A 22,995-nucleotide genomic window follows, 5' to 3' on the forward strand; every position below is an offset into this window, starting at 1 on the left:
TGAGCCTTTTCTTTTAAATTATATATTTTTAATTAACTTACAAAGTGTAGTGGGTTTCCATAGGGTTTTTCATAAATCCTTAGTTTGGATTAACCAAATCTCCACTTTTTCCTGTCCCCTATTTCCCTACCTTCACCCCTGTTTAAACTTATAATTTCTAGTATTTCTCTATTATATATGTGCTCTACTTTCTACTCACCCAGTAAGATCTCTTTATCGCCCCTTTCTCCCTTTCATGCCATCTTTTTTGTTTTCTGAGCTCCATATTCTTTATTTTTAATTTTAATATTAATTTTTTCACAATTTATTCATGATATACCCCTATTGAAGCCCCCTCCCTTAACTCCCCCAATTCTACCCTCCCTCTCTCATTTTTTGTATCTTTTTCCCCTCATCCACTGAAAGGGGGAGTTTGCCTCCTCTGCCATCTGCCCATAGTTTATCAGGTCTCATCAGGACTACCTGGATCCTCTTCCTCTGTGCCCTGGCAAGACTGCATTACAAGGGGCAAGTGATCATAGAGCAGGCAATTAAGTTCATGACAGAGGCAACCCCTGTTCCCCTTACCCGGGAATCCACATAGAGACTGAGCTGCCATTGGCTACATCTTAGCAGGAGGTCTAGGTACTCTTCCTGTTTGGTCCTTGGTTGGTACATCAGTCTCAGCAGGACTCCGTGGGCTCAGATATTTTAGCTTTGTTGGTCTCCTTGTGGGGCTCCTGTCCCCTCCATGTCCTTCCGTCCTCCCCGTACTCTTCTTTCATGAGACTCCCTGAGCTCTGCCCAAAGTTTGGCTGTGAGTCTCAGCATCTGCTTTAATCTCCTGTTGGGTAGAGCCTTTCAAAGAACCTTCTATAGTAGGCTCCCATCCAGTTTCCTCTCTTCTACCGCTTCTGTTGTCTATCCTGTTTGCCATTCTGAGTGAAATTTAAGCATCCGCCCTAGGGTCCTCCTTAGTGTTTAGCTTCTTTAGGTCTGTAGACTTTATTATATGGCTAATATTCAATATTATATGGCTAATATCCTCTTATAAGTAAGTATATACTATGTGTGTCTTTTTGCTTCTGGGTTACCTCACTCAGGATGATCTTTTCTAGTTCCATCCACTTGCCTGCAAATTTCATGATTTCCTTGTTTTTAATAGCTGAGTAGTATTTCATTGTGTAAATGTACCACAGTTTCTGTATCCGTTCCTCCATTGAGGGACATCTGGGTTGTTTCCAGATTCTGGCTATTACAAATAAAGCTGGTATGAACATAGTTGAGCAAAACACTTAAAGAACATCCGTAGTCATCAGGGAAATGCAAATCAAAACAACTCTGAGATTCCATCTTACACCGATCAGAATGGCTAAGATCAAAAAATTAAAGTGACAATGCTGGAGAGAATGTGGAGAAAGGGGAACCCTCCTCCATTGCTGACGGAGTACACTCTTGTACAACCACTTTGGAAATCAGTCTGGCGCTTTCTCAGAAAATTAGAAATAGTACTACCTCAAGATCCAGCTATACCACTCCTGGGCATATACCCAAAAGGTGCCCCACCATTCAATTAAGGACATTTGCTCCATGGATATCCGTAAGTTACACACACAAATCTAGAAATTCAAGCTAGGATCCACATGTGGGAGAATATACATGTGGGAGAATATATGGAGCTTCTCTTTCTGGAGCTGGCTTCAGGAGTGAGTCCTTTTTAGTCTTCAGGAAACAGCATAGGCCTTCTTTTTATGTATAAGCATAACAGGCCCATAAGCAGTATACAGTCTGCGTGCTTGACCCACAAACTTTTAGTGTCACTTTCTGCCTTCCACTTCATTACTAGTAGCTGTCTGTCTAATTTCTGCTGTGTTCAGATGGAGAGAAAACAGAAAAACAAGATGGACTAGAAGCACTCTTAGTTTTCATAGATCCTGCATGTCCCTGGAGACCTTCCACTTTCATATTTCCATAGTGCAAGTCATCCAGAATTCTCTTTTTCTGGTCACTCGGAAGAAGTGATGCTCAGAAGTTTCTGATTGTGGTCTCTGTACTACTCTGGGGTAAAGAGCAAGTAGTAATGTCAGGTCAGTGTGAGCACAGCATCTCCAGTGAACTGTTTTGTGTTGCATCCATTTCAGTGCATGTCACTGGGTTACACATCAAGTTGTCAAGATAATAAAGTCACAGCAGCTGACAATAGGACAAGAAGTCCCAGGAGAAAAGACGCTTGGCAACAGTGCTGCCTCCTGTTTAGATGTTCATGTCTTTCAATAACTCTTTGACAGTGACTGCAGTGCATAGTTGCTGTTCACTTCTCAGTTCATCAGCAGATTCAATTCATATGCTTACCACTCCCTTTCAAGTACCCAAACCTCCAAGACACATTGGCCTCTGACATATATATACAGGGCATTCATGTTTATGTTGAGGAAGGAGAACTGTGGGGCAAAGGGGGGAAGAAACCTAATGCCATATACAGGGAGCTTAAAATTTATGGCTCAAAAACCAAAATTCACACTTTAGGGAAGACATACTAGAGGAAGAATGGAGTATTTTGATTAGAATTTGAGATTATTGTCTGAGAGAATATAATGTGGGAAGGGTAGAGATATAAGCCAATTCAAAAACTATCAAAGTTAAGGTTCTAGTTCCAATGTGGTGAGTTTGAAGAATACAAATAGTCACTACGATTGAAAGGATCAAAGCTCTTTAATAGCTGAGTAGTATTCCATCATGTAAATGTACCACAATTTCTGTATCCATTCTTTGGTTGAAGGACATTTAGGTTGTTTCCAGATTCTGGCTATTATGAATAAAACTGCTATGAACATAGTTGAGCAAATGTCCTGTTGTATGGCCGAGCATCTTTCAGGTATATGCCCAGGAGTGGTATAGCTGGGTCTTGAGGTAGCACTATTCCCAGTTGATTTCCAAAGTGATTGTACAAGTTTGCACTCCCACCAGCAATAGAGGAGTGTTTCCCCTTTTCCACATCCTTGCCAGCATGTACTGTCACTTGAGTTTTTTATCTTAGCCATTCTGATGGATGTAAGATGGAATCTCAGATTTTTTTGATTTGTATTTCCCTTATTAATAAGGATGTTGAACATTTCTTTAAATGTTTCTTTGCCATTCATTATTCCTGTATTGAGAATTCTCTGTTTACTTCTGTACCTCATTTTTTAATTGGATTATTGGAACTAGAAAAGTTCAGCCTGAGTGAGGTAACCTAGACCCAAAAAGACAGGAATGACATGTACTCTTATATATCACTTATAAGTGTATATATAGGATAACCATACTACACTCCACAGACCAGAAGCTAAATAACAAGGAAGGATGCTTAATTTTCATTTACAAGGGCAAACAGATTAGACAGAGGAAGTAATTGAGAGGGAACAGGATGGGAGTCTACCATAGATGTCCTCTGAAAGTCTCCACCCAATAGGGGATTTCAAAGAAAATGCTAAGTCTCACAGCCAAACTTTGGGTAGAGCACAGAGAGTTGTAGGAAAGAATAGGGGAATAAAAGGACCTGGAAGGGACAAGAGCTCCATAAGAAGACCAACAGAGCCAATAAATCTGGGCCCAGGGCTCCCTGCAGAGACTGATACACCAGCCAAGGACCATGCATGAATAGGACCTAGATCACCTGCTCAGATGTAGCAGATAGGAAGTTCAGTCTCCATATGGGTTACTTAGTAAGGGGAGCAGGGGCTATTTCTGACTTGGATTCTGTTGCCTGCTCTTTGATCACTTCTCCTTGGTGGGACAGCTCTACCAGACCACAGAGGAAGAGGATGCAGGGAGTCCTAATGAGACTAGATAGGCTAGGGTCAGATGGCAGGGGAGGAGGGCTTCCCCTTTCCGAGGAGTGGGGGAAGGGGGGAGAGAGGGAAGGATGGTGGGACTTCAGGGGAGGGCTCTACAGTCAGGATGTAAAGTGAATAAATTATAAAAATAAAGGAACAAAGGTGACATTTGAAGTCAATATCAGAAAGCTAAGAATTGGGGCCGAGGAGAGATAAGAAGAGAACAAAAACTATGCAAGACATAGTTGAAAGTAATCAAATGCCTTGTGACTTAGGGTTTTGTTTTAGAAAGTTGGTGGTGGGGAGGAATGGGACTAGGTTAAAGGGCCTTAATAGAATGGGAGGGGAGGACTGAAATTAAGAGCTGAAGTGTGGGTCTGGGTGTTCTATGAAGTGGGAGAGGGATGCTAAGGAAAGAAGGGGCGTTTCACCAATGCGAGAAACCTCCAGGTATACTGTATAGGTTAGAGGGAGTGTGGCTTCATTCAGAACCAGATGCCTACTGCTGTATGTAAGACCCAGAGGTTAGGAAGGAGAAAGGGAAGATAAAACTGACTGAAATTGGTAGCTTGGATGCATACCTAAATGTCCTTACTTTGAAAGGAAGGAGGGGAGGATATATCAGTGTTTGATAAGAAAATAAAGTAATATAGTTAGGAGGCAGATTATGTGAAAATGTGCAAACGTGAACTCCAATCTGCCACTTACTTGGAGTAGGGTTCGCTTTCTTTCCTTGCCTCAGACTCTTCATCTGTAAACTAAGTATGATGTTATCTCACAGTACTACTGTGATGGCTGACTGAAGAAATTCACACACAGTGCTTCTGGCAGTCTTAACACAAGTGATATTGGGGGAAAACAACAAAATGTAGTGATGGTAAGGAGGAGTGGTTGGTGATTCAACTTGAAGTGTGATGGGTTAGGTAATAGAAAAGTGTCTAGACGGTGGAGTTCATGAGTCAAGAGGAGGAAATCCAGGTGTAAAGGACCTTCTCCAAGGGTGTGATAATTGCGTTCCAAAGATGGGATGAAATTGCTAAAGCAGAGACTAGTGCTTCTCATTGCTTCCAGCACTGTCCAGAGACACTTTTGGTTGTTACAGGTGAGGTAGGGAGGATGCTGCTGGCTGTTACGCAATGCCTTAGCATTTTCCCACAGCAAGGAACTACTAGCTTCAAGTGTCAGTAGCGCAGAATTGAAAAATCAACCATAGTCACCTGTAAAGAAGGTATAGACTTGCCAAGATGAAGTCAGTAATGGGGAGGGAGGGTAGAAAAGTGTAACAGCTGTGAAAGAGAGAATTCAGACCAAGAGCATCGTGTAAATTCTATAGACAGTTCAGTGGGAAGTGATGTGAAATTGGTGACTAATGTGTTCTTTAATGGTGAAGAAAGGACTGCATGTGTTACATGTCTTGATAAAGCTTGGTTAAAGGTAGGAGAAATGAGCAGTGCTGATAGGGCAGTATTACCATAGGAAAAGGTTTTTCTGTAATTCTTTTTTTTTTTTTTCATGTTACCACAACTGCTAATTTAGACTCCATTCCCATGAAGAAGAAAGCTTCTTGTTTGGGTATTGAATGTGTTCAGAGACAAATAAATCTGGATTGGCGAATTATTGTTTTGGTTTATACAGTTATCATTTCAGAAGTAAAAGAAAATTAAATTTGGGGTTGTTTTTTTTTCAGAATTTTTAAATTTTTATTTATTTTTTATTAAATTTATTTATTTTTATTACAGTTTATTCATTTTTTTCATCAATTATACTTTATTCATTCTGCATCCCCCCATAAGCCCCTCCCTCCTCCCCTCCCAATCCTACCCTCCCTCCTCCCTCTGTATGCATGCCACTCCCCAAGTCCACTGATAGGGGAGGTTCTCCTCTCCTTTCTGATCTTAGTCTATCAGTTCACATCAAAAGTGGCTGCATTGTCCTCTACTATGGCCTGGTAAGGCTGCTCCCCGCCAGGGGGAGGTGATCAAAGAGCAGACCAATCAGATTATGTCAGAAGCAGTCCCTCTTCACATTACTATGTAACCCAATTGGACTCTGAACTGCCCTGGGCTACATCTGTGCAGGGGTTATGAGTTATCTCTATGAATAGTCCTTGGTTGGAGTATGAGTCTCTGGGAAGTTCCCTGTGTTCAAATTTTCTTGTTCTGTTGCTCTCCTTGTGGAGACCCTGTCCTCTCCAGCTCTTACTATTTCCCAGTTCTTACCTAAAATTCCCTTCACTCTGCCCAACAGTTGCCCATCAGGCTCAGCATCTGCATTGATAGTCTGTAGGGCAGAGGCTTTCAGAGGCCCTCTGTGGTAGGTTCCTAGTTTGTTTCCTGTTTTCTTCTTCTTCTGATGTCCATCCTCTTTGCCTTTCCGGATGGGGATTGGACATTTTAGTTAGGGTCCTCTCTCTTGCTTAGTTTCTTTAGATGCACAGGTTTTAGTGGGTTTGTCCTATGTTGTATGTCTATATGAGTGAGTATATACCATGTGTGTCTTTTTGCTTCTGGGACAACTCACTCAGGATGATCCTTTCCAGATCCCACCATTTACCTGCAAATTTCATGATTTCCTTATTTTTCATTGCTGAGTAATATTCCATTGTGTAGATGTACCACAATTTCTGCATCCATTCTTCAGTTGAGGGACATCTGGGTTGTTTCCAGCTTCTGGCTGTTACAAATAAAGCTGCTACAAACATGGTTGAGCAAATGTCCTTTTTGTGTACTTGAGCCTCTTTTGGATATATGCCCAGGAGTGGTATGGCTGGATCTTGAGGAAACGCTATTCCTAGTTGTCTGAGAAAGCGCCAGATTGATTTCCAGAGTGGTTGTATAAGTTTACATTCCCACCAGCAGTGGAGAAGGGTTCCCCTTTCTCCACAACCTCTCCAGCATGTGTTGTCACTTGAGTTTTTGATCTTGGCCATTCTCATGGGTGTAAGGTGAAATCTCAGGGTTGTTTTGATTTGCATTTCCCTAATGGCTAGTGAGGTTGAGCATTTCTTTAAGTGCTTCTCTGCCATTCGGTATTCCTCTACAGAGAATTCTCTGTTTAGCTCTGTTCCCCATTTTTTAAGTGGATTACTTGGTTTGCTGATTTTCAGCTTCTTTAGTTCTTTATATATACTGGATATGAGTCCTCTATCAGATAAAGGGTTGGTGAAGATTCTTTCCCAATCTGTAGGCAGTCGCTTTGTTTTGATGATGGTGTCCTTTGCTTTGCAGAAGCTCTTCAGTTTCATGAGGTCCCATTTATTGATTGTTGCTCTTAGAGCCTGTTGGTGTTCTGTTCAGGAAGTTTTCTCCTGTACCAATGAGTTCTAGGGTATTTCCCACTTTTTTTTCAAGCCGATTTAATGTGTCTGGTTTTATGTTGAGGTCTTTGATCCACTTGGACTTCAGTTTTGTGCAGGGTGATAAGTATGGATCTATTTTCATTTTTCTACATGTAGACATCCAGTTGGACCAGCACCATTTGTTGAAGATGCTATCTTTTTTCCATTGAATGGTTTTGGCGTCTTTGTCAAAGATCAGGTGTCCGTAAGTGTGTGGGTTTATTTCTGGGTCCTCTGTTCGGTTCCATTGATCCACCATTCTGTTTCTATGCCAGTACCATGCAGTTTTTAGAACTGTTGCTTTATAGTACAGCTTGATATCAGGGATGGAGATACCTCCAGAAGATCTTTTATTGTAGAGGATTGTTTTAGCAATTCTGGGTTTCTTGTTATTCCAGATGAAGTTGAGAATTTTTCTTTCCAGATCTGTAAAGAATTGTGTTGGTAATTTGATGGGCATTGCATTGAATCTGTAGATTGCTTTTGGTAAGATGGCCATTTTTACTATGTTAATCTTGCCAAGCCATGAGCATGGGAGATCTTTCCATCTTCTCATATCTTCTTCTAGTTCTTTCTTCAGAGATTTGAAATTTTTTTCATACAAGTCTTTGACTTCCTTGGTTAGGGTTACTCCGAGGTACCTTATGTCATTTGTGGCTATTGTGAAGGGTGTTGTTTCCCTAATTTCTTTCTCAGCCCTTTTGTCTTTTGTATACAGGAGGGCTACTGATTTTTTTTATAAAAAAAAAAAATGAAGCTCTAAAAGGTTAAGTGGCAACTAAAGCCACCTAGCTGGCCAGTTGAAAGGCAGGGTTGACTTAACAGTCAGGTCTCTGACCTTCCATCCTGTGTGCTTTTGTCAGAATGGTGTCCTTGGAAAAGGGTGACTAGAGCTGAATCTTTGGCTTTACTGTTACCTGCTACATCATGCTAGATGAGTGGTATCATCACTGCAGCTTTCATTCCTTTAATATAACTGTCTACCTGAGAATTAAATGAGAAACAAACATAGGATAGTATCTGGAATGCTGTTTAAACATGATGGATATTAATATTAATTTCATTGTCATCCATGACACCACATCCACTTTGCACATACTGGCCTCTTATTTGGAGGATCATCTTGGGGTTTAGCCATCTGGTGTCGCCAAAAGAACAAGCTTTAGTTTATAAAAATTTTTTGATAAATGTCTTAACATACTCAGGAGGACATCTCCTTTCAGATCCTCTACAACCATGTTAACAGTAAACCTCATTGCATTGTTCTTTTTATAAAGTGAGAGATGGGCTTTGGGACAGTGCTGGGTAAATCTGAAGACACATTGTTGTATCTGCCATTTTTAGTTTGTTGAGAGCTTTGACTAAATCAAGTGTCAAATGCTTCTTCAGGTTTTATTGATTTAATCTTGGAGACATTCTTTAACATATTGATGGGATGGATTATATAAACTGATTTTTAAGTGATGAGCTAACCTTAGCATAAATTTTATATTTGTGTAGTGTTATAACTCTTTACAAAGAGTTGATGGACTTGATTTGCTTGATGATAATTTAAGTTTTTCTCTTCCTGTTCTGCTTTTAGACAGGTTCTCATGTAGGATGTCATGTAGCCTAGGAATTGTGACAAACTCACTATGTAGCTATGGGTGACCGCTACAGTTTTCTGGTTGCTGGAGTTACCTGTGTGTACCACCACATCTAGCTTCTAAATTTTTTTCTTTAAGCCACATGTCTTCTTTTAAAATCTTAAATAATATTACACATTATTATAGACAATTTGGACTGAAGAGGTAAGAGTATAGGTTAATGGTGGAGTACATGAAAAATACATAATGCCTTTGTGTTCAATTTCCAGTCCTGTCTCAGGTAGACAAATGGGTGTGGGGGGGGTTGGTGGGTGGGTGGATGGGTGGATGGATAGATGGATGGATAGATAGATCTGAAAAACAAAACAGAGATGTACTTAATAACCTTACTACTCAGAAACAGCCGCACTCCATCTTGCAGTGGTTTTATCATTTTCTTTTATAGCATATAGAACATGATTGCTGAGTATCATTATTTATTGAGTAAAGTTTCTGAAGAAGATATCTTATAGTGCTTTGTTAACAACAGGGATCATGAAGGGAAGAACAGACACATGGCTGCTTAGAACAGACACATGGCTGTTTTTCTCTGGAGGCATGCAAGAAAGATGGGAAGGCAGGTTTAAAGAATGGGATGTTTGGTTTTTGTGCTACTGGAGATCAAAGCCAAGGACACCCTGCATATTGAAGACAAGACTACTGGCTTGTATCTCAACAGGAAGACTTGAGACATCACTTAATGTCTTCTTGAGAATTTTCAAAACCACAGCTAAGAAAGTCAGGTTTCTAACTAGGTCATGAGAATGATTTTACTGAGAATGTTGGATATGGAATGTAGTTCAGAGTTCACCTCTCTTATGTTTCTAAATTGTTTGGTAATTTTCCTAGCCTAAGAATTATACTGTTGTTTATTCATAAGCTGGCTTTTTCAGTCATATGTAAGACATAGACTTGTGAGATCTCGTCGTTGAAAGAAGCCTACTTTTTGTAGTATATCATTATTAAGCCATGATGGTTTCTAGCTATCATTCTTCCTGTTCTTTGTAAGCTACCTCTAATTAACAAAAGGAAACAAAACCTTGGTTTTCTATGGCTCAGCTATCAAGGAGTTAATAGCTTCTAGTCTGGGTCAGATACTCTTGAGTATATATTGTTTTTAAGTACAAGCTTCTTAATTCAAGGTTTTATGTGTTCAATTATGTATGTCTAAAGTGCCAATCTACTTACCTCATGGGTCTAGTCTAGCTAGGAAATATTAAATATAAGAATATATCAGGGGATAAGATTTAACTCTTTTAAGATGTGAATTCTTTTTCCTGGTGGATAAAATTCTTTATCCTGGTGATTGTAATTCTTTTTTTCTTAATTTTTATATTTTTTATTAATTACAGTTTATTCACTTTGTATTCCAGCTGTAGCCTCCTCCCTCTTCCCCTCCCAATCCCACCGTCCCTCACTAATCTCCTCCTATGCCCCTCTCCCAAGTCCACGGATAGGCAAGGTCTTCCTCCCCTTCCATCTGACCCTACCTTATCCAGTCTCATCCAAACTGGCTGCATTGTTCTCCTCTGTGGCCTGGCAAGGCTGCTCCCCCATCCAAGGGAGGCAGTCAAAGAGCTAGCCACTGAGTTCCTGTCAGAGACAGTCCCTGTTCCCCTTACTAAGGTACCCCCTTGGATACTGAGCTGCCATGGGCTACATCTAATCAGGGATTCTAGGTTATATCCATGAATGGTCCTTGGTTGGAGTATCAGTCTCAGAAAAGACCCCTGTGCCCAGATATTTTTGTTCTGTTGCTCTCCTTGTAGAGCTCCTGTCCTCTCCAGGGTCTTACTATCTTCCCCTTCTTTCCTAAGATTCCCTGCACTCTGCCCTGTTTGGTTATGATTCTCAAGATATGTTTTGATACACTGCTGGGTAGAGTCTTTCAGAGGCCATCCACGATAGGCTCTTGTCCTGTTTCCTATTTTCCCTTTCTTCCAATGTCTGTCCCGTTTGCCTTTCTGAGTGAGGATTGGTCATCTTACCCAGGGTCCTCCTTCTAGTTCACCTTCTTTAGGTGCTCAGATTTTTGTATGTTTATCCAATATTGTATGTCTAGTATCCACTTGTAAGTGAGTATGTACCATGTGTGTCTTTCTGCTTCTGGGATACCTCACTCAGGATGATCTTTTCTAGATCCCACCATTTGCCTGTGAATTTCATAATCTCCTTGTTTTTAATTGCTGAGTAGTATTCCATTTTGTAAATGTACCACAATTTCTGTATCCATTCCTCAACTGAGGGACATCTGGGTTGTTTCTAGCTTCTAGCTATTCCGAATAAAGCTGTAACAAACATGGTTGAGCAAATGTCCTTGTTATGCACTTGAGCATATTTTGTATATATGCCTAGGAGTGGTATAGCTGGATATTGAGGAAGCACTATTCCTAATTGTCTGAGAAAGTGCCAAATGAATTTCCAAAGTGGTTGTACCAGTTTACATTCCCACCAGCAATTGAGGAGGGTTCTCCTTTCTCCACATCCTCTCCAGCATGTGTTGTCACTTGAGTTTTTGATCTTAGCCATTCTGATGGGTGTAAGCTGAAATCTCAGGGTCATTTTGATTCGCATCTCTCTGATGACTAAGGACATTGAATATTTCTTTAAGTCTTTCTCTGCCATTCTGTATTACTCTACAGAGATTTCTCTGTTTAGCTCTGTATCCCATTTTTTAATTAGATTACTTGATTTGTTGCTTTTTAACTTCTTTGGTTCTTTATATATTCTGGATATTAGCCTCTGTCAGATGTAGGGTTGGTGAAGATCCTTTCCCAGTCTGTAGTCTGTCGTTTTGTTCTGATGACAGTGTCCTTTGATTTACAGAAGCTTTTCAGTTTCATGAGGTCCCATTTATTGATTGTTGCTCTTAGAGCCTGTGCTGTTGGTGTTCCGTTCAGGGAGTTGTCTCCTGTACCAGTGAATTCTACGCTCTTCCCCACTTTCTCTTTTAACTGATTCAGTGTGTCTGGTTTTATGTTGAGGTCTTTGATTCACTTGGGTTTTAGTTTTGTGCAGGGTGATAAATAAGGATCTATTTGCATTTTTATGCATGTAAACATCCAGTGAGACCAGCACAATTTGTTGAAAATGCTGTCTTTTTTTCCATTGTATGGTTTTGGCTTCTTTGCCTTTATCCATAGGCGTGTGGGTTTATTTCTGGGTCTTCAATTAGCTTCCATTGATCCACCATTCTGTTTCTGTGCTAGTATAATGGGGTTTTTATTAGTATTGCTCTGTAGTAGAGCTTGAGACCAGGGATGGAGATATTTCCAGACGATTGGTTGTTATACAGGATCATTTTGGCAGTTCTGGGTTTTTTGTTTTTCCATGTGAAGTTGAGAATTTTTTTTTCAAGTTCTGTAAAGAATTGTGGTGGTATTTTGATGAGAATTGCATTTAATCTGTAGATTGCTATTGGTAGGATGGCTGTTTTCACTATCTTAATCCTACAGATCCATGAGCACATGAGATCTTTCTTGATCTTCTGATATCTTCTTTAAGATTATTTTTAAACAAGTCTTTCACTTTCTTGGTTAAAGTCACACCAAGGTACTTTATGTTATTAGTGGCTATTGTGAAGGGTGTTGTTTCCCTAATTTCTTTGTCGGCCCTTTTTTCTTTGGTATACAGTAGAGCTTCTGATTTTCTTGAGTTAATTTTGTATCCAGCTACTTTGCTGAAGGTGTTTATCAGCGGAAGGAGTTCTCTGGATGAATTGTTGGGGTCACTCATGTAGACTATCATATCATCTGCAAATAGTGATACTTCTTTTCTGATTTGTATCCCCTTGATCTACTTTAGTTGTCTTATTGCTTTAGCTAGGACTTCAAGTACTATATTGAAGAGGTATGGAGAGAATGGGCAACCTTGCCTTGTCCCTGATTTCAGTGGGATTGATTTAAGTTTCTCTCCATTTAATTTGATGTTGGCTATAGGCTTGCTGTATATTGTCTTTACTATGTTTAGGTTATGTGCCTTGTATCCCTGATCTCTCCAAGACATTAAACATGAATGGTTGTTGGATTTTGTCAAATGCTTTTTTGGCATCTAAGGAGATGATCATGTGGTTTTTCTCCTTCAGTTTGTTTATAGGATATATTACATTGATGGATTTTTGTATATTGAACCACTCTTGCATGCCTGGGATGAAGCCTACTTGGTCATGGTGGATGGTATCTTTTATATATTCTTGGATTCGGTTTGCATGTATTTATTGAGTATTTTTGCATCAGTGTTCATAAGAAAGATAGGTCTGAAATTTTCTTATTTTGGTTGTGTCTTTGTGTGGTTTAGGTATCAAGGTGACTGTGGCTTCACAGAATGAGTTTGGTAATGTTCTTTCTGTTTCCATTTTGCGGAATAATTTGAAGAGGATCGGAGTTAGCACATTCTTTGAAGGTCTGGTAGAATTCTGAGCTGACACCATCTGGCCTGGGCTTTTTTTCGAAGGCAGACTGTTGATGACTGCTTCTGTTTCCTTGGGGGATATAGGACTATTTAATCTTTTTACCTAATCTTGATTTAATTTTGGTAAATGGAATCTATCAGGAAAATCGTCCATTTCCTTTAGATTTTCAAATTTTGTGGCATATAGGCTTTTGCGGTAAGACCTAATGATTTTTTGGATATCCTCAGCGTCTGTTGTTATGTCCCCATTTTCATTTCTGATTTTGCTGATTTGGATAGTTTCTCTCTGTCATTTAGTTAGTTTGGCTAAAGGTTTGTCTGTTTTGTTGATTTTTTCAAAGAACCAGCTCTTGGTTTCATTGATTCTTTGAATAGTTTTATTCAATTCTAATTTATTAATTTCAGCCCTGAGTTTGATTATTTCTAGCCATCTACTACTCTTGGGTGTGTCTGCTTTTTTTTTTTTTTTCCTAGGATTTCAGGTGGGCCATTAAGTTGCTTGTATGAAATGTTTCAAATTTCTTCTTGAAGGCACTTAATACTATGAATTTTCCTTTTAGCACTGCTTTCATTGTGTCCCATACGTTTGGGTATGTTGTGCCTTCATTTTTATTGAATTCTAGGAAGTCTTTAATTTCTTTATTTCTTCCTTAGCCCCGCTGTCATTGAGTAGGGAGTTGTTCCGTTTCCATGTTTGTGTAGGCTTTTTGCTATTTCTGTTGTTGTTGAGGTCCAGTTTTAGTCCATGGTGGTCAAATAGGATAAAAGGGATTATTTCAATCTTGTATCTGTTGTATCTTCTTCTATCTTGTATCTGTTGCTTTGAGACCAACTATATGGTCTATTTTGGAGAAGGTTCCAGGAGGTATTGAAAAGAAGGTGTACTCTTTTGAATTTGGGTGAAAAGTTTTGTAGACATCTGTTAGGTCCATTTGATTTAGGACCTCCGTAAGTGCCTTTATTTCCCTATTTAGCTTTTGTCTAGATGATCTGTCCCTTGGTGAGAGTGGAGTGTTGAAGTCTCCCACTATTAAGATATTGGGATAGATGTGTGATTTAAGCTTTAATGATGTTTCATTTACAAATGTAGGAGGTCTTGTATTTGGGGCATAGATGTTCAGACATGTGATGTTCTCCTGGTGAATTTTTCCTTTGATGAGAATAAAGTGCCCCTCCTTATCTTTTTTTTTATCAATTTTGGTTGAAAGTCTATTTTATTAGATATTAGCTACCCCAGCTTGTTTTCTGGGCCCATTTGCTTGAAAAACATTTTTACAGCCCTTTATTCTGAGGTAGTGTTTATCTTTGTTACAGAGATGTATTTCTTGGATGCAGGAGAATGTTGGATCCAAGAAATACATTTTGCAATCATTTTGTTAGTCTCTGTCTTTGTTCTGTACGTTTAGTGTTTTGACTATGATGTGACATGAAGAGTTTCTTTTCTGATCTAGTCTATTTGGTATTCTGTAGGCCTCTTTTATGTTTATAGGCATCTCTTTAAGTTGGGAAAATTTTCTTCTATAATTTTCTTAAAAATATTTTCTGGACCTTGGAGCCTGGAATCTTCTTTTTCATCTATTCCTATTATTCTTAGGTTTCTGCTTTTCATGGCATCCTTGATTTGTTGGATGTTTTGTGTTTGGGACTGTTCTGATTTTACTTTTTTCTTTGAGGAAGTATCAATTTCAGCAAGTGTATCTTCAGCACCTGAGATTCTCTCTTCCATTCTCTTGTATTTGTTGGTGATTCTCTTCCATTCTCTTGTATTTGTGATTCCTGATTTTTTTCTCTTAGGTTCTCCAACTCCAGGGTTTTCTCTGTTTGTGTTTTCTTTATTGATTCTAATTCTGTTTTCATGCTTTGTACCATTTTCTTCATCTGTTTGAATGTGGATTCTTGTCTTTCTATGATGGCTTCTATTTTTTTGTTCATTTTTTTCTCTGTATGACACTAATTGTGCCTCTACTGTATTTGTCTGTGTTTCTTTGAGAGCTTGGTTCATTCCCTCTTTATTTGCCTCCGCTTGTATGACTGTTTCTTTGAGAGATTTGTTAATTTCCTCTTTATGTGCCTCTAATAACTGGATAAGTATAGTTTTTAAAGCCATTTTCCTTTGTTTCCACTGAATTAAAATATCCATTGATTTTTGGGGGTTGCTGGTGGAGCCATGATGCCCTGATTTTTGTTGGGTGTGTTCTTACCCCGACCTCTGGCCATCTGCTTATCCATAACCTTCAATGTTTGTTCCTGGAGTCTGTACTTCAGGCCGGGTCCATCTTTCTCTGGTGTCTAGGGTATTCTTCAGGAAGATGGGAGAGGTCCACTGGTTTGAGAGTGTGCATTGGTGTTTCAGCTGTACTTAACGGAGGAAAAGCCACTGGTGCAGATTCGCAATTGCGGGGTAGCAAGCGTGTGCATGGAAGTGTGTCTAGAAGGAGAGAGGGCTAGAGAGTTTAAGTGCTTGGAATGTGGGTTAGGGGAGCAAGCGCAGGAATGGGTGTGGATTCCAGCGCTGTTAGTGGGGACAGTTTGCTAGCGCAATGCACTTGCACTGATTTTCTGAATACCTCAGTGGTCTACAGTTCTGTCCTACTGTTGTTCTGGTATTCAGATCTGTCTGGGTTCCAGGAGTTGATTACCTCGGCTTCACTGGTCGACCTGCAGAGTGTAGGGGCTTTAATGTTGATAATGCTGTCCCAAGAATCCCTATGTTGCACCAGAACCTGGGACTTGGTGTTGCAGTCCACTGGGAGAGCAGCCATCACGGCAGAAATAGGAGGCCGCTGACATAGATGCCTTCTGGAAGGCCCTGGGGAGCCGTGGAGCCGCTGGTACTGCGTTCTGTGCTAGGAGCTGTGGCCAGTGCGGGCCGGGCACTGCGCTCTGTGCTAGGAGCTATATGGGCACTGCAGGCCAGACTCTGCGCTCTGTGCTGGATGCTGTGGACCGCCTCAGCAACCTCCACCTCCACCAAGGAGGGAGAAGGGAGGCCTGTTGTGAGGAAATGCCAGGGGATTGAGTATTCTCTGTCTCAAATCTCAAGCAGGGAATTCTGTGCTTGGGGCATCCAGTTACTGTTCTCTATGCTAGGAGTTGCGTGCACTGCGTGCACTGCAGGCCGCCTCGGTTGCTCCACTGTGTGAGGTGCCTCCACTGCTACCTTCACCCATTAAAGGGAAAGTGCCTAGGAATTGGGTTCCCAGGAGATGTCTACGGAAAAGTCCGCAGTTGACCTGTATCCTATTGGTCTCAGTTCAGTGTTTGTCCCCTCTCTCCTCGGAAGCCTCAGTGTTATTGTTTTGGGTTCAGCTGCCCCTCCACTCACCAATTTCGGAGTTTATGATCGCCGCCATCTTGGATCCGATTATAATTCTTTATCCTACTAAGTGTGGAGATAACTCAGGAAAAAATGAACTTCTTATGTTGTTGTGGTGGCATATGTGTTTAATCCCAGCACCCAGGACATAAAAGCAGGCAAATTTCTTTGAGTTCCAGGACAGTCAAAGCAACATAGAGAGACCCTTTCTCCACTAAATCATCTAGAAGGACCTGAACAGTCAGAAAGTGACCATTAGAGGCAGTATGTTATAGCAGAAAGCAATGGGACTGGACCAGATTGGACATTGTGACTGTTCTTCCCCAAAGCTCTTGTTCTTCACCTATAAAATAAGGTTGCCTGTAGATATTCCCTGCTGTGTTCTGACCATACACAAATGAGCCACCAGTGTTTCCAAATTACAGACAATGCTTTATCAAGACAGCACGCAGAGATGATAGCCGAGACTTCCAGGGAATGAAAACCAGCATGAAGGGCTTAATTACTTTTTGAGAACTATGACTTTTTAGCTGGATAGAGTTTTGATGACAATGTGAAATAGAACTGGAAGGAATTTTAGAAAACAGGAGTTCTTGTCCTGAACACTCATTCTTCCAGATGCCCACTCCCAGGGAAGCTATTCCTTAGGCTCTGGAGTAAAGTGAGTGCCATTACTCAGATGTTAGAGCTTTGAACTAGGTTGAAGGTTACTTAGATGGAAGTAGGAGGGTGCTATAAAGGTTTGATAGATTATTCTCTCCACTCTTATTTTTTACTTTCTTTATATAAGATGAAATGTCTTGTTGAAAACTATGTAAAGCAATAGGAAATGAAGAATTTAATTATTAAAACTTGGATTAATTTGTCGTTCCTCTGATTCAGTTGTAGATTGTAGTGCTAGCTTCCTAACTTTGAACTATATGTGTAATAATCAGATAGATTGCAGTCTTTTTACCAAACAAACCACTTCCTAGCCCCTCGTTCCTGTTTATCTTAGGTATGCATAATGTGGATAGTTGTTTAAAAACACCCCTGAAACTGGAATGTAGCTCAGCAGTAGAGCATTTATTTGCTCTGTATATATAGGCTTAATTTGATCCACAGCACTGAAAACAAAACAAAACAAAACAAAAAAACAGCAAAGCAAAACAAGAAAATACAGTTTTAAAAATAACATCCTTTCAATATATAGTTACTGTCAAGATTTGGAGTGTTTAAAGTTCTTATTTTCATAGGTTTTTATTTTGTTTGCCTTTTTGTTTTGTTTGTTTACTTGTTTGTTTTTTTGAAACAGGGTTTCTCTGTGTAGCCTTGGCTCTCCTGGACTCACTTTGTAGACCAATGGTCTCAAAACTCACAGAGATCCACCTGTGTTGGCATACTTTTAACTCTGTTTTATTTACGTTTCTTAATGCCTTTCCTCTCTTCAACACTCCTACAGTGAATATAAGAGAAAGGTTATTAGTGGGGAGAGAGGACAGGGTTTTTCTTAGCTACTTCTTTCTTGCTTGTTAGGGTCTTTGGATTCCTGGGAGTTTTCAGGATAACTCTGACATCTTTTACACTGCATAAACACCAACCAGGGGCAGACAGGGGATGGGAGGTTGGGGGGAACACCAGCAGCCTTCTTTCTCTAAGCTGCCTCAACACTCTCTGGGTTCTGACATTGATTCTCTCTACAGAGTCCTCAGAATTAAACTATCTGCAACAGGCAAAGGACCCCTCACAGAGCCTTCATGAAGCAAATAGTTTGCTACTGAATCAGTCCAGTATCCTATACCTGGGATCAAAACAATAACACATTTATATCCACAACATGCCTGCCTCTGTCTTCCTGAGTGCTGGGATTAGATTACAGGTGTGCACCACTTTTCCCCGGCTTTGTTTGCCTTTCTTATGTCTTAGCCATATACAGCTTTAGCTACAGGTATGTGTGTATGTGTATTTGGTTTACAGTTATAATAAGTTAAGACAATAACAGTTTTGCTTACTTTTACAAACGTAAAAGTTTGATATTATCCATTATTGATAAGGTTGTAGAGAAATGTGTCCTTCTTTCCTAACACATTATTATATAATTGCTACATCCTTTGCAGAAAGCAGTTTGGCAGCATCACTCAATAATTTTAGAGTACATATAAAATGGCTTAGTGACTTAAGATATCTCTAAAGACACTCATGCAAATATTAAGAGTAATTCCTCAGATATTCATTGCTGTGTTGACTATAATAGTAAAAATTTAAAAATCATACATTTTTCTTGGGAGAAATAAATGGGATATATCTTTATATCCTGCAAGTGGAAAAAAAAGTGATACAAAATTTAAAAAAATGAAGGTGCTGTTTGAGTCAAGACTACACAGAAAATCCTGCCTCAAAAAACCAAGTAAATAATTAAGTGTGAAAATAAAAAAAAAATGAAGATGCTGTTTATAATTACTAACATTTTAAGTGTAAAAGCAAGACACAGAACCATATGTTCACTGTAATCCATCTGTAGAGACATTATAGATATCAATAGATGTCCGTCTATAGAGACATTATTAGCCAGTTACATGTATATGTGAGTAACCATATAGAAAAATAGAGCTCCTACTAAAACATGTGTTTGTTGCTGAAGCATATGTTTGTTTATATGGGTTTCATTGTTGTTCTGTGTGTGTGTGTGTGTGTGTGTGTGTGCGTGTGTGTGTGTGTATTTGGTTTAAAGCTATAGTAAAATAAGGCAATAACATTTTTGTTTACTGTGCTGGAAAATGTAAAAGATAGCCTTCTTATACTGACCAACATGGACCCTTGATGCTCCTAGCTTTGCCTTCTTGGCGCTGAGGTTACAGGCATATACCACTATTCCTGGTTCATATTTTCTCCTCTTCCTATTATTTTGTTTGTGTGTTTGTTTTTGAGACAGAGTCCTCTATAGCCCATGTGTCTTAGAACTCACTAATAGTTGGTGCACGCTTTGAACTCTTGGTGTTCCTCTACCTCGGCCTCTGGTATGCTAGGAATATAGGCATGAAACACCATGTCTGACTAGAAATTATACTTTTTATTTTATATACATAAAATATTATAATTTTTAATGTAGTTACATACTACTGGTATGTAAATCAATACAACCAAAAGGGAAAGAAAATGAATTAGTTTCTGAATAATAAAACTGGTTACCTTATTAAAGGTGTTGGAGAAATATTATTGAAAGCATACTTCTGATTTCAAAATGAGATAGTACCATAGTTTGTATTTTAAACAGGGATGCCTAACACTATTGAAAAATTACCTTTTCATTTCTTTTTTATGTTCAATATACAGTTCTTTTTTTTATTTTTTATTTAACTTTTATTAATTACCAATCTACAATTCTTATTTATCTGTTCTACAGGTAACTCGAGACCAGATGAAGGTATTTATACAGCAAGAATTTAAGAAAGTCCAGAAAGTGATTGCTGATGAGGAGCAGAAGGCCCTTCATTTAGTGGACATCCAAGAAGCAATGGCCACAGCTCATGTGACTGAGATACTGGCGGACATCCAGTCTCACATGGATAGGTTGATGACTCAGATGGCCCAGGCCAAGGAACAACTTGATACCTCTAATGAATCAGCTGAGCCAAAGGCAGAGGTAAATGATGTTGCTGGTGATTTGTAGCAGAACTATGAGAAACGTGACTGCCATGTTTATTAGCTATGAAAATGCCTGCTTGTGATCTCTAAATATAATGAACTGAAAAACTTGGGGAGGATTTCAACTAGAGTGGAGGTATTGGTTACTAGGGTCTATGGCTGGATTTTCAGCCTGGCAAAATATTGTCCAGTGTAACTTAAAGGAATGTAGTCAGTGGGACAGGTACTAATCATAGTTAAGCAGCCAGAAATTCAAACTAGAGAAGAGGGCATTTGACAGATACATTCCATCTCAAGTTGTGAAATGAATATAAAAATAAGAGTCATTTTAGAATGAGTCTCATAGTAAAGTCTAAAACAGTCTGGAGTGAAAAATTGTGGTTTTAATTTTATGACTAGCAAAGGGGTGCTTTTCACTGGGTATTTTGTGGATCCATGTGCATAAATTGAGGGCATATTTGCTGGATTAAGAGCAGCACGTGGGGCTGTGCTTTGTGGCACACCAACTTGGGAAGCTAAGAAGGAAGGATCACTTTGGCCTTTATAGTGAGACCCTGTTTCAAAAAGAAAACCAAAATACTTAAGAAAACAACAACAACCTCTGCTGGGATGTAGCCCATGGCAGCTCAGGATCCAAGTGTGTTCCCTATTAAGGGGAACAGGGACTATATTTGACAGGAACTCAATGGCAGACTCTTTGACCTCCCTCCCCCAAGGGAGGAGCAGCCCTGCTAGGCCACAGAGGAGGACTTTGCAGCCAGTCCTGAAGATACCTGATAAAACAGGGTTAGATGAATGGGGAGGAGGTCCCCCCTATCAGTGGACTTGGAAAGGGGCAGGGAGGAGATGAGGGAGGGAGGTGGGATTGGGAGGGAATGAGGGAGTGGGATACAGCTGGGATACAAAGTTAATAAAATGTAACTAATATTAAAAAAATAAAATTTAAAAAAGAAAACAACAACAAAACAAAGTAATGTATTGTTAAAAGAGAATAACATGAACAGAATATGCAAGGTAAATGTGAATCAGTGTTACTTAACTATATGCATTGCTATTTCATAATAGAATAAAGTGTTTTGGGATATTTCAAACAATATATTTGGATATTTCTGATTGCATATATAACAAGACAAGAGCTAGGCACGGTGGTGACTGGCTTTAATTTCAGCACTTAAAAGGCAGAGGCAGGCAGAGCTCTGTGAGTTTGAAGTCAGCCTTGGTCTACACAGCTAATTCTAAGCTAGCCAGGAATATACAGACCCTGTCTAAAAAGTCGGGGAAAAAGATCTGTAGAGAAGGCTCAGCAGTTAAGAGCACTTACTACTCTTGCTGGGGACCCAGGTTTGGTTCTTGGCATCTACGTAGTGTCTATCCAGGAGATTCTTAGCTTCATCTGACCTCTGTAAGCTCCTGCATGCACATGTTGTACAGACATACACCCGGGTACACACACATTAGGAGGAAGAAAGGAAGGATAGAAGGAACAAAAGAGAGAGAGAGAGAGAGAGAGAGAGAGAAGGTAGGGAGGTAGACAGATTGGCCAAGGCAACCATTTTTTAAAAACATAAAACATCTTTTTCAGGGACAGACTAGTGTTTTCATGTATTTTCATAGTGGTAAGTGAGATTTCTGGTTAAATACAAGCCAGGTAGGCTGAGGTAGTTTGTCCTATGAAAAAATGTGAGACAGTTGTACAGACTTCCAACGACTACTGCTGATTTAGTGAGATCAGCCTTAACTGGCAGTTTTGCCCAGGCCTCAGAATATGCTGGCCAGTGTGGGAGTCAAAGGTATAACACCAGACTCAGATCTGTTCAAGTTAATCTGAGAAGTGTAAAAGACACCATTCTGACCATTCAAGACTCTTGATTAGTTTTTATTAATGTGTAAAAAGAATAGATGTTATTCTTTTCATTTTATTCTTCCTAGAATTAGGAAAATGTATGCCTAAGTTTTTAGATATATGAGAGAATACAATCATTATTTTATTTAACTCTAGCCCCATTCATACATGCTATATTGAGATACAGAGACCCACAGACACACTAACTTAGTGTCATTTACTCGGTAGACAGTAGAACCAGGATTAGTCTACTGGCTGCTTTCACGCTTCTGTGTGTTTTATTCTAAATATCGTATCTATGGGAGAAATCAGGATTATTGATAATTCTTTGTATACCTAGGGCCTCTTAAGGTGAGGTAGTAATTTTGACTGGAAGGATCAACAGCAATAACTGTCTCAGGTTCCCCTCAAATTGAGCCCTCGTACTAAGTTATGTTTTCAAAAAGAACACTTTGGCTTGTGACAGATTTCTATCTCTTATTTTTATTCTAAATAACAAATTTAGTCTGTCCCTAACATTAATTCTCCCTTAAACACTTTAACTTATGGAATTATTCTTGGGATACAAGAGCTGACAAAGCTTAAGGAATAGACTGTGGGCACTGTGAAGCTATTAAGAATAAAAAGAACCATTCTCTTAGGAGGAACATTTCCAAAATTTTTTGTCATTAATAGTATCTCATTACAATTAATTTGGCAATTCATTAGTTAGAGCAAATATATAGTACCTCTCACTCCACAGGGGAATTCTTTTGTTTCCTTTGTATAACACAGAATTTTTTTTTTTTTAAATCGCCGGTATTTTGAATTTAGTCAAAAGGTTTCATATTCAACATTTTTATGAGTATGTTCAAACATATAGGAAAATTGGCAGGATTTTAAGGATTACACCCTTATAACCTATCATATCACTTGTTCTAATTCATTGACATTTTCATAGTTGCTTATGTATATTTACAGTCATCTTTCCAACCTTTCATTTACCCATTTTATTTTCAATGCTAGAAACAGGAAAGTCTGGGGATGTCACTTATTTGTTGGTAAAG

The 22,995-nt window shown here is 39.3% G+C and overlaps 1 protein-coding gene across 1 annotated transcript in view; it reads left to right on the top strand.

Annotated features, from left to right (window-relative positions):
• The window catches only part of Trim44 (tripartite motif containing 44), a 109,111-nt gene that overhangs the window by 27,629 nt on the left and 58,487 nt on the right, over nt 1–22,995 (top strand). Inside the window, exon 3 of the mRNA XM_060371824.1 lies at nt 19,865–20,104. Coding sequence (XP_060227807.1) covers nt 19,865–20,104 — 240 coding nt within the window. The remainder of the gene's footprint in view (nt 1–19,864; nt 20,105–22,995) is intronic.

The sequence above is a fragment of the Meriones unguiculatus genome, chromosome 18 (genome assembly GCF_030254825.1).
Source record: "Meriones unguiculatus strain TT.TT164.6M chromosome 18, Bangor_MerUng_6.1, whole genome shotgun sequence".
Taxonomy (NCBI): domain Eukaryota; kingdom Metazoa; phylum Chordata; class Mammalia; order Rodentia; family Muridae; genus Meriones; species Meriones unguiculatus.